This window comes from Hemitrygon akajei, chromosome 31 (genome assembly GCF_048418815.1).
Source record: "Hemitrygon akajei chromosome 31, sHemAka1.3, whole genome shotgun sequence".
Taxonomy (NCBI): domain Eukaryota; kingdom Metazoa; phylum Chordata; class Chondrichthyes; order Myliobatiformes; family Dasyatidae; genus Hemitrygon; species Hemitrygon akajei.
Window position 1 is genome coordinate 6,947,264 of NC_133154.1, and position 12,630 is coordinate 6,959,893.

Consider the following 12,630-nt stretch of genomic DNA (forward strand, 5'->3'; position numbering starts at 1 on the left):
ATAATTGATGTAAAAAATTATATTAATCTAAGTCAAACATTTATTGTATTTCTCATACTATCAGAACATAATCTTGACCAATTTTTTCCATCAATTCTAACATTCAGATCAGATTCCCATTTTTGTCTTGATTTATGAATTCCTAATTTAATTGTCTGCTTTTGAATCAAATTATACATACAAGATGTAAATTTTTTAATTTTTCCTTTCTGAATTAATATTTCTATTTCACTAGGTTTTGGCATCAACATTGTTTGTCCCAGCTTTTCTCGTAAATAGGCTTTTAATTGAAAATAACAGAAAAGAGTGTTATTTGATATTTTATATTTATTTTTTAATTGATCAAACAACATCAATATACCTCCTTCAAAACAGTCACCTATATATTTAATCCCCTTTTGAAACCAATTATGTAAAAGTTTATTATCCATTGTAAAAGGAATAAGCCTATTTTGAATTAAAGTCCTTTTTGCTAATAAAGATTTCTTTATCTCATCGTCCATATTTACCTTATTCCATAAATCAATCAAATGTCTTAATATAGGAGATTCGTTTTTTTCCCGTATCCATTTGGATTCCCATTTATATATAAAATCTTCTGGTATATTTTCTCCTATCTTATCTAATTCTATTCTAATCCATGCCGGTTTTTCTTCATCAAAAAAAGACGCAATAAATCTAAGTTGATTTGCTTTATAATAATTCTTAAAGTTTGGAAGTTGTAACCCTCCTAAATCAAATTTACATGTCAATTTTTCCAATGATATTCTTGACATCTTTCCTTTCCAAAGAAATTTCCTTACATATTTATTCAGTTCTTGAAAAAACTTCTGAGGTAATTATATTGGTAAAGTTTGAAATAAATATTGCAATCTAGGAAATATATTCATTTTTACAACATTAACTCTACCTATTAATGTTATTGGTAACATCATCCATTTATCAAGATCCTCTTTTATTTTTTTTAATAATGGCAAATAATTTTGTTTATATAAATTTTTTACATCATTATTAACTCTAATACCTAAATATTTTATCCCATTTATTGACCATCGAAATTGAGTTGCTAATCGACATTGATTATAATTTCCTTTGGTAAGGGGTAAAATTTCACTTTTATCCCAATTTACTTTATAACCCGATACTTCCCCATATTCTTCCAATCTAAAAGATAATCTTTGCAAAGATTGCAATGGGTTTGTTAAGTAAATCAAAACATCATCAGCAAATAAGTTAATCTTATATTCTTCTTGATTAACTCTAAAGCCCCCAATATCTGAATCTGTTCTAATTGATTCAGCCTATGGTTCTATTGCCAATACAAATAAAGCAGGTGATAATGGGCAGCCTTGTCTAGTTGACCTCGTTAAACAAAATGGTGTTGAAATCTGACCATTTGTAACTACTTTAGCTTGAGGATTAGTATTTAAAATTTTGATCCATTGTATAAAAGATTTTCCTAATTCATATTTTTCCAATACCTTAAATTAAAAATCCCATTCCAATCTATCAAATGCTTTTTCTGCATCCAAAGCAACTGCCACACTCATTTCCTCTCTTTTTTGTGCCAAATGAATTGTACTAATTAACCGGGAGTAGCTGAGTTCTTGCGTGTTTCCTGTTGTTTTCAGATCCCAGCACTTAAGACTTTTTGTTTCCCAATTTCCATGTGACCCTCAATACACATACTTGTTCTGTTGTAGTTTTACATGTTTTCTGAAGGTTTGCATTGTATGATTTGATTTAAGAATCAGACGTAAGTAATGGGTGGGGTTTCTCAGGCTCTGGAAATTACCTGTGTCCTTTACGTTGCAGCAGGATCCTCCACGACCTATCCACCCAGCACCGCTCCCTGAAGCCCAAGCACCACAGCGGCTACCACCAGAGGCAGCCAACACCTCATCACCCCAGAAGCCCCACCTGAAGCTGGCCCGTGTCCAGAGCCAAAACGGAATTGTCCTGTCCTGGAGTGTTCTGGAGGTGGACCGCTCTTGTGCCCCTGTGGACAGCTATCATCTCTACGCCTATCACGAAGACCCAGCTACCACCACGCCATCTCAGTGGAAGAAGATAGGAGAAGTGAAGGCACTACCCCTTCCCATGGCCTGCACGCTTACCCAGTTTGTCTCTGGAAGCAAGTACTACTTTGCCGTCCGAGCAAAGGACGTTTACGGCCGATATGGACCTTTCTGTGACCCGCAGTCGACTGATGTGATGTCGACACAGGGTAATTAATAACAAAAATCAACAAAAAGAATCACGATATTTTTTCATTTCTTTTCTTACATCATGCATGACGTGTTGTAGTTTTTCTATAGATGTCTCTGACTCGATTAGTACCTGTGTACACTACACTGTATATATACAAAGAGGTTCATGGTATAAATTAGGCAGCACAATAAATACAGGATATTGCACCAAGATGTGCTGCTTACTCCTCCTCTGAGTTGCATTTCTTTCCGCTGCAGACTCGATTTGACCGGAGATGTTTGACTCACAGGGTCTTTAACGAGGCATCACCTACAGTGGAATTATTCAGCTCGTTCTATGGTTCTCAATGGGTCGACATTTAAAGAGAAACATTCCTAAATGTGACAAATGATGCAGACTGTTAAAGTGATTCGTACATGTATAACTTTTTGTGTTTTTTAAATTTTTTTTACTATTGTTTTCACTGCGGCCTCTAGCTATCACTTTGAAAAGCAGTGAAAGTTGATCAGCAGTGACTGTAGGATACTCCTGAAATACTCCTGAAATGAATGCAACTTGCAATAGACTGCATACTTGATTCATAGAGGCATTGTGACTGATTGAGCCTCAGCAAAGACGTCAGACCCCCACCCCCTTTCTTTTATTTTTCCAGTAAGACTATTGAAACCGTGTAAGATTTCAAACTGAGTTGCTTTACTGTGTTTTGATGGGAAGGGATTTTGGGTAATATGGTGGCGAATAAAAACAGATTCTATGGTTTTTGCCAAATGCCTGTGTTAGAAGTGTTATCAGAGCAACCTGTTGGTTCAGAAGATACAAATGAGATTCTCAAATATATTTTTAATCAGTGTGAAAGAAAAGTACCTTATGTGTTCACTGGATAGTGAGTCTTTGAGAGAACCTTTTTTCATCAGTACCACTTTTCTGGTATAATGAATTTTTTAAGAAGATATATATAAATATATATATATGTATATGTAAATCTCAATCCTGCTCTCCCATTAAAGCCACTATGTTGTATATATTCTTCCTTGCAAGCATCAAATCTTTCCTTTCGAACTTGATCTCAAGTCAGCAAGCACAAATCCTGCCATCCTGGGGAAGGGTTTCCATGCTCTTTGAAGGGGTAGATTAGTTAGCAGGAGCGAGTAAACAGTGCTTGTGCTGAGTGGTTTTCATTCTTCCCAGATTGCCTTCTGGCTACTCGCTGCAGCAGTTTCGGGGAGTCCCTTGCCTTTGGTTGAGTTTGTGCCTGTTCTTTAAAATTACCAGATGCCCACTACTACCCGTACTATAAACCCCTTCTGTTTGAAAGCTCTACAATATGGAAATCAGAACTGCTTAAGACCTGTCGGCACAACTCTTATTAGTGAAAGTCTGATCTGTCTGTTGTACAGTGACATTGGTGTGATGCAAACATGCCGACTCAAAGTCTGGTATACACAAGGATGAACCAAACAGTTCTCAATACCACACCCAACAAAGTTGTGCCCCTGCACTGAAAGTCGGTTACTGTTGTGAAGCATTAATAAAGTTTAAAATTTTACATTAATTTAATCAAAGAATGGTCCTTTGAATTGGGTTGTGGCTGTTAATTTGAACTGCATCACGTACAGTCCCTCCCTTATCCCCATCCCTAGGGCGGCAGTGGCCAGGCAACAGCCTGTGTAGATTGTGTATTTAGAAACAATCTACTTTAATTTGAGCAGAACCTTAAAACACCGTAGTTCAACTAAACTTCTTCAAAATGGCCATAGTCAATCAGCTGTTGTGACACTGACCTCGTACAGGAATAAAAATGATATTATGCACAAATTGTTACTTGTTTTGCAGGCTGTACTATTTCTATTGAGATTGAGGCCCCTCATCCACGCTCCAGGGTGGCTTCAGTACCTGTTGAGGGACCCAAGGCCATATTGAGTAACAATTGAGAAATCTGGAGCAAGTAGTGGTTGGCCATGTGATGGCCAGCAATGATTGGTAGGTAAAGGGTTAATGGTCAGTGGAGAAAAGTCTTCCAGCAGTTAAGGGGAATGGCAGGGGATTTACAACCTACTGCGGAGTAAAGCATCTACTGGGAAAGAGCTTGCTTGGTGCAAGGAGACTGGATGCCTGTTTGTTTGCAGGTGAAGTCTAGAGTTGGAGAGAGAATAATCAGTGGAGCTTGGGCAGTTGATGTCACTCAATGAATATTCCTCTGCAGGTCTCGGGAATAGATTAAACAATTTGAACACCAGTAAAGTGTGCCTCACTGTGTCATTTTACTTGGAGAAAATTATAACTTATTACATTGTTTACTCATTTATGCAGCCTTCTAGCCAAAGGGTACAACAATAAAATCATGAGAAGTATATTTGTAATAGTGAGAGAAATCTCTTTCCCAGGGAGGGATTAAACACTGAAATGCTGGAACAGGTTGAATGTAATTGTATTGCCTTTTGGTTTTTTTATATTATTATTCTTTAGTTTACACGTAGTATACGGTCAATTGCAAGATCATGATAATTGTATTTCAGAAATGTGGCATCAAGCTGTGTTGCCCTGGATGCGACTTTTAAGTGAAATTTTGTTCACAAAAATCTGAAGTTTATAGTGTGAAAATAAAGATACTAGCAATGTTGTCTTCTCTCTTGCGTATAACTAAAATGAACTTCCAATTTAGTCTTCTACAGTCCAGCCCAGTTCCTTGTATATCTCTGATTACTGCCCTCAAAAGTTCAAAGTCAATTTATTACCGAAGTACATACATGTCAACATATACTACCTTAAGATTCTTTCTTGTAGACATTTAAAGGAAAATGGAATACAATAGAATTCATGAAAAATTATAAAGGTTCATAGTGAATACTTATATGTGGAGCCCAAGTTACACATGCTGGTTGTGTGAAAATCTGCCTCCTTGTTCACTTGGCAGCATTGATGATTGACAAACACAGGAGTCTTGCATTGTCCTTCTCCACTGTTAACAGGCTCTCAATAAAGCAGTTACAAAGACACTGAGATTCGTCTTTGTATTCCTAGTGGGGTATCAAGGTGGACAAGAAAATGGAGAAGGTTATCCCATTAATCCCCTCAGGTTTTTATGTGTGTGCACACTCATTCACTCCATGTGTGGTGTTACATGGGCATGATTTCTTCCAGCTATGTCGAATGACAGTTTCAGAGTATCACAATGGATCTTGAATCTTCTACACATTTGAAAAGGATTGTTGTTCGTAGTTTCAAATGGCATAGCCCAGGAGGGGCAGACGCAAGGCTGTCTGTTTGGGAGCTGGGGTTGCATCAATCTTCATCTGGCATTTCGTCTACAGCCATTCCAACATGGGTGGCCCAGGATTGGAGTAAAATGTGTGATCTTTTCTAGAGTTAAATTTTTCAGTTGGGTGTTTGTTGCCTAATTTGAACATTATGAATATAAGATGTAGCATTTCCCCAATTAAACTGCTGAAACTAGAACTCCCCAAGCAAATTTCAAGTCTAATATTTTACACCTTGCCTACTAAATATGGAATGGGTATTAGCATATATGAAGTACAAGACTGTACATTATAATCTCAATAGATTTTTCCCAGAATAATCCAATCCCAATCAGTGTCTGCATATCTTCATCACACAAGATATATATATATATAGAGATATAGATATACAGTGGCATGCAAAGGTTTGGGCATGCATGGTCAAAATTTCCATTACTGTGAATAACTAAGAGAGTAAAAGATGACCTGATTTCCAAAAGGCAAAGTTAAAGGTGACACATTTCTTTAATATTTTAAGCAAGATTACTTTTTTATTTCCATCTTTTACAGTTTCAAAATAACAAAAAAGGAAAAGGGCCTGAAGCAAACATTTGGGCACCCTGCGTGGTCAGTACTTAGTAACACCCCCTCTGGCAAGTATCACAGCTTGTAGACGCTTTCTGAAGCCAGCTAAGAGTCTTGCAATTCTTGTTTGGGGGAGTTTCGTCCATTCTTCCTTGCAAAAGGCTTCTAGTTCTGTGAGATTCTTGGGCTGTCTTGCATGCACTGCTCTTTTGAGGTCTATCCACAGATTTCCAATGATGTTTAGATCATGAGGGCCTTGGCAAAACCTTCAGCTTGCACCTCTTGAGGTAGTCCATTGTGGATTTTGAGGTGTGTTTAGGATCATTATCCTGTTGTAGAAGCTGTCCTCTTTTCATCTTCAGCTTTTTTTTACAGACTCTGATGTTTGCTTCCAGAATTTCATTCTTCATTCTTCCAGTGAAATGTTCACATGCCACTGGCTGAAACACAAGCCCAAAGCATGATCAAACCACCCCCATGCTTAACAGTTGGAGAGGTGTTCTTTTCATGAAATTCTGCACCTTTTTTCTCCAAACGTACCTTTGATCATTGCGGCCAGTAAGTTCTATTTTAACTTCATCAGTCCACGGGACCTGTTTCCAAAATGCATCAGGCTTGTTTAGCTGTTCCTTTGCAAACTTCTGACACTGAATTTTGTGGTGAGGATGCAGGAAAGGACTTCTGATGACTCTTCCATGAAGGTCATATTTGTGCAGGTGTTGCTGTGCAGTAGAACAATGCACCACCACTCCAGAGTCTGCTAAATCTACCTGAAGGTCTTTCGCAGTCACACAGGGGTTTTGATTTGCCTTTCTAGCAATCCTACGAGCAGTTTTCTTGTTCTTCCAGACCTCAATTTGACCTCCACCGTTCCTGTTAACTGCCATTTCTTAATTACATTACAAACTGATGAAACGGCTACCTGAAAACACTTTACTATCTTCTTATAGCCTTCTCCTGCTTTGTGGGTATTTATTTTAATTTTCAGATTAGGCAGCTGCTTAGAGGAGCCCATGGCTGCTGATTGTTGGGACAAGATTTGAGGAGTCAGGGTATTGACAAAGCTTTGAAAGTTGCATCACCTGGCCTTTCCTAATGACAACTGTGAACAAACCATAGCCCTAACAAGCTAATTAAGCTCTGAGACCTTGGTAAAAGTTATCTGAGAGCTCAAATCTCTTGGGGTGCCCGAACTTTTGCATGGTGCTCCTTTACTTTTGTTTCCACTCTAAAATTGTACAAAACAAAAATAATACACTAACCTTGCTTAAAATGTTGAGACGAATGTTTCATTATGACTTTTGGAAATCAGTTCATCTTCTACTCACTTAACTATTCACAGTAACAGAAATTTTGACCAGGGTGCCCAAACTTTTGCATGCCACTGTGTGTGTGTATATATAAAAATACAGAGAGAGAGAGACACACACACAGCACAGGAACAGGCACTTTGGGCCACAATGTTGTGTCAAGCCAATTAAATTAATAATCAAATGGACAACTAATGCCTTCTGCCTAACAATGTCCACATCCTTCCGTTTCCTCACATTCATGTGTCTGTCTTATGAATCTATCTACCACCACCCCAGGCCCTGAATTTTAGTGATCCATCACTTAGTGTTTAAAAAAAGTCTGGCCCCTCATATCTCCTTTGAAATCCCCCCCCCCCTCACTTTAAATACTGCCCCCCTCTGGTATTAGATAATTTAATCCTCAGAAAAATAGTCTGTCTATTTATGCCTTTCATAATCTTATAAACCTCTATCAGATCTCAAAGTAAATTTATTATCAAAATGCATTTATGTCATGTACAATCATGGGATTATTTTCCTTGTGGGCATACTCAATAAATCCATAATAGAAAAATAATCATAATAGAATCAATGAAAGACTGCGCCAAGTTTGTCCAACCCCTTGTTTCAATACAATTCATTATTTTAATTGAAAATTGCATTCTAGGGTTTATATACTCTTAAGGTTCATTTGACTTTAGAATTGCTGAAATTAACATGTAATCTGTCCCTAATAAAAGAATTATGGTAGGGAATAGTCCCAGCATATTCAATGTGCTTCTGTTACTGGCTGAACTGATTCTAATGCTGTCAAGGAAGATGTATCTTGCAGATCTGTAACTAAGTGTTTTCCACACCCTACTTACGTGTAATAATTCATTTTGAACATTAGTGGTCTGTAATATTGAATGTATTAACAAATTGTTGCTTCTCCCTATTATAGTACAGTGCAAAAGTCTTAGGATCATGGAAAAAAAATCTAAAATGATTGATGCTTTCAAAAATAATGATAAGTTTCTAAATATCAAAAAATTACTATAAAGAGCAGTAAACAGTAAAAAAACTAAATCAAATCAATATGTGGTGTGACCATCGTTTGACTTTAAAACTGGATGAATTATCTTCGGTACAGGTACACTGTCGTGCAGTTTTATAAGAAAATCAGCTGGTAGGATGTTCCAAGCATCTTGAAGAACTTGCCACTTCTTTTTGCAGACTTTGGCCGTCTTGCTTGCTTCTGTCTCTCCAGGTAATCCCAGACAACTTCTGATGTAAGATCAGGGCTCTGTGGTGGCCATACCATCTGTTACAGAACTCTTTGTTCTTTATGACCTTGGCCATGCATTTGGTGTCATTGTCCTGTTGCAGAATGAAATTGACGCCTCACTGATGGTATTGCATGGTGGATGAGAATCTCTTGTACCTCTCAGCATTAAGGATTCCATTATTTCTGAACAGATCACCAACTCCGCCGTGCTTCACTGTGGCTGTAGACACTCATCCATGTTGCGCTCTCCAGCTCCTCTAATAAACAAGCTGCCTCCTGCTTAAGTCAAACATTTCAAATTTTGACTTATCAGTCCAGAACACTTGTTGCCACTGTTCAACTCCCCAGAGCTTGTGTTTTTGTGTGTAGGCGAGTCTCTTGGCTTTGTTTCCACTTGGAGGAATGGCTTTTTGGCAGCAACTCTTCCATGAAGACCACTTCTGACAAGACTTCTCCGGACTGTAGAGGGGAGTACTTGGGTTTGTTGGAAAAAAGAGAGAGAGCGAGATACCGCTTCTACCTCTTCAAACGATTCTGAGTGAGGCACAGAGAGATCTGTATTTACTGACAATTACCTTTATTGGTCAAACTAACAAGTAAGTGAATTCATACACTAAATACCTTGTGCGCACACCTGCTAAGTATCCCTGACTCTCCTGGATAGTCAAAGAATAGCAAAGGTATTACCCGGGCGGAGGAATTTACGCTGGCCAGGCGTTCCTTGTTCCTCGTGGTCCCGATTCATTCTCCACGTGCTTCATGCAAGGTTCTTCTCGCTTGTATCTGCGATGGTTATTCTTCGAAGTTACCGCCACCAGCACCCACAAAGCATCCACTTTTATATCCATTTCTTATCAATTCAAATGTCGCATTCCTGTGTCATTGGCCGCAGGTCATGTGTCTGGCCTTTAACACCTGGTCATTGGCTCTGGTCCAAAGCAGCATCCATCTGTTGTCCTCTCCCCATCAAGGGACAGTTGCTGACTCATGGCTCTTTGTTCTCAGTCAGCAATGAACTCGAATCGCCTCAGGCATTCACAATCCTGCATGTTATAGCCAACCAAAGAACACCTCATAAATAACTCATTTGGAAATTACCTCCAGTCCAGCAGATTACCTGAAGAGTCTTTGTGTCTTCTTTAAAACACTAATCATGTCAAGCTCACAAAATGGAGAATAGAGTGTCTTCACAAAATGGCAGCCTCCATCCCCCAAGCATACGGCAAGAACAAAGACCGCTTCCACTGACCTTGATTCATTTGAATTCACTGATTTGAAGATGGTCATTCTTTCTGGCCAACAGGTTCCAGTGGCTTCTGAGAGTTTAGAGCTGATAAGTGCTGGACAACGTCAGATTTAGAAGGGACATCAGTTTGATGTACAGTACCTCTCATCTGCTGCACTCAGTTTCCATGGCAGCCACTGTGTTTCTGGTCCTCAACTTTGCCTTTTTATTTGTGTTTCTTCAGAGAAACTTGGACAGCACATCTTGGAATTCCTGTTTCCCATGAAATTTCTGCTTGGGAGAGACCCTGCTGATGCAGGATGACCACCTTGTATTGTGCTCTGCTCACATTTGCCATGTTCATTCAGCTCATTGCGTCATTGAACATTAGCACCTGTTTTCGATCTTTGTTTAATCATGTATTTGGCAAAATACCTGCAGAGGCATCAAGATTTTATTTGAAGAGTGGCACATTACTTAATATGTTACTTTCTTTAAATAAATACAAGTACTTTTCTTACATTTATTTTTTGGAAAATGAATAGGAAATATAACATTTGTTGTTTTCTATTGACACGTTAATACAAAAGGCACAAATTAAACATCTGAAACAAAACTTATATTAAAAAATTGAGCGTGCCCAAGACTTTTGCAAGTTCTAAATCTAACAGCTGCAGCAATCGCAAAATGTTTCTGCACAGAACATACTTCTGAGCCAGAGGAACAAAGCTATCTTCACAAGTCAAACAATGGAAGTGGATCATAACCTAGACTTCACTTACCACCCTGCAAGAATGAATTATAGAAATAGTTTTAATTTCTATGAATCTGCAACTGCCTCTCCAGATGTCACTGACATTAGCTGTAATGGTGAGCTCACCAAAGAGGGAATTTCAAAGACAATGTGCCTTCACTCATTACCAATGTGGCTGAACCATGGCTCCCCCTTAATGCTACACCTTTCAAAGCTGTAGTAGGTACATGTCACTAAGCACACCTCTTTGGGAAATGCTCCCAAGTGCTGATGTGGCAAGGATGGAATATATTAAAGGGGTGAAGCTGTTTTGATAATTCAGAATACTGTACATTGTGGCCTTAACTTTTCTTAATCAACTTTATAATCAGCATTGGAAATTTGCCTCATTTGGGTGTGGCCCAAAGGGGCCACACTGTGCTGTGCCAATCTATGTTCTATATCTCTAATCAGCCCCTCTGCCCAGATTCAAACCTTTGTACTGTTACAGTGTTTTTGGTATTAGGACATATAGCAACTAATCAGATCTGGATATGGGCGTAGATTAAATTTTAAATGCAGCTCTGGACAATGGGATCCTAGAGCTATGAAAACAGCAGTTGATTGAAAGGCCAATGTTAATTAATTAACATTGTCTAGAGTGTGAGTGTGAAGGGGGCAGGGTGAGGGTTACATGTGGTTCAAAGAAAACGTACATTGTAGATACATTGTAAATATAGATTTGCCCTTTGATCTTTAGCATATAAAATGTCATGTAGTGTTGCGTCGAGCAGGCCTCTTTCTCTGAAAAGTTTTCAATATAATGCCTGCTGTGTCTCATTTTGTTGAATAAAAGACTACTTTCTATCTTCCAGTTACGTCTCTCTGGCGACTTTGTTCACGCTACAACAGTACAAATCATTAGTCTCTTATTCTGTGAGCCTGAAACTGAAATACAGTTTCTCTCATGGCTTGATAAATGAAAATTTCAACCCATAAAATCAACGTTTATACAAATTCATAGGAGAATAATTCTAACTTAAATGTACAACTTGTGCGCTTTACAAAGGGCACCACGTTCCACAGTGAAAGCTTGGACACACCCAGTTTGGTTAGATAATTTGCACATTACATGATCTTAACCTGAAAGCCAGTTGTTTCACTTTGGAATAACTTACTAGTGACTTCCAAGTGTGAGCAATAACACTTGAGTTTTACTTAACCTGGAAAAATGTGTATAAGAGGTGAAGAAACCGGATAATCAGCTTATTCCAAGTCTAATTTTACATTCTAATTATGAGATCTTCCCACTGACCATTACAGTGCTGGCCCTTCAACCCACTCCAAGATCAATCCAACCCCTTGTTACACTCAGTTCAGATCTGGTGGTAAGAGAGCTCAGAGGAGGCACAATTAATTGTAAAGCACTGATCAATTTACTCTGTACTCAAGGAAACCTAAGCAATATAATACTTATCTACTGCGAAGCACCTTCGTCTCTTCTTCTGTCTCCAATATTGGCCGCAAGTCTGTTGGTACAGCTCCTCCATAAGTGTTGAGTGGTTCTGTTTGCTCCCAACTGTACTTCTTCTAGGGGGTGCAAACAAGTTCTTCTTGCCCCACAAGTTGCCACCGTAACTGTGCAACTGCAGGGTTCAGCAAGGCAAGGGAGTTTCACTATACAGTAATCATAGCGCGTTGAACCGTGCTCTGCAATTTGTGTTTCAAAATGTTTCAATGAGTTCAGCTACCCCCTCACTCAAGGCACGTAGCAGCTGCTCAGATGTTCACCTATTGCTTGGCTTTACATTTTCTCCCTCTATATACCCCTCCTTCCCACAAAGCCCTCCGGTTTACCATCATCCATATGCCTATCTAAGAGTCTTAAATGTCCTCTAACGTATCTGCCTCTACCATTAATTACCCCAGGCAGTGCATTCCACACACCCACCACTCAGTGTAAAGAACTTACCTCTGACATCTGCCCTGTACTTCCCTCCAATCTCCTTCAAGTTATGCTCCCCTCATATTAGCTATTAGTCACAGCACAACCTCTGGACTCAACAACTCATGTCCTCAAT

General features: G+C 38.7%; 1 protein-coding gene across 10 annotated transcripts in view; it reads left to right on the plus strand.

Annotated features, from left to right (window-relative positions):
* The window catches only part of LOC140718971 (activating transcription factor 7-interacting protein 1-like), a 158,406-nt gene extending 153,575 nt beyond the window's left edge, over positions 1 to 4,831 (plus strand). For 6 of the 10 annotated variants that reach the window (XM_073033268.1, XM_073033273.1, XM_073033266.1 and 3 more), the window contains 2 exons: positions 1,816 to 2,227; positions 2,469 to 4,831. In XM_073033268.1, coding sequence (XP_072889369.1) covers positions 1,816 to 2,227; positions 2,469 to 2,479 — 423 coding nt within the window. In that variant the 3' untranslated portion in view covers positions 2,480 to 4,831. Of the gene's footprint in view, positions 1 to 1,815 lie in introns of all 10 variants that reach the window. The other 4 variants (XM_073033272.1, XM_073033275.1, XM_073033271.1 and 1 more) reach the window with 3 other exon arrangements.
* Positions 4,832 to 12,630: the final 7,799 nt, after the last annotated feature.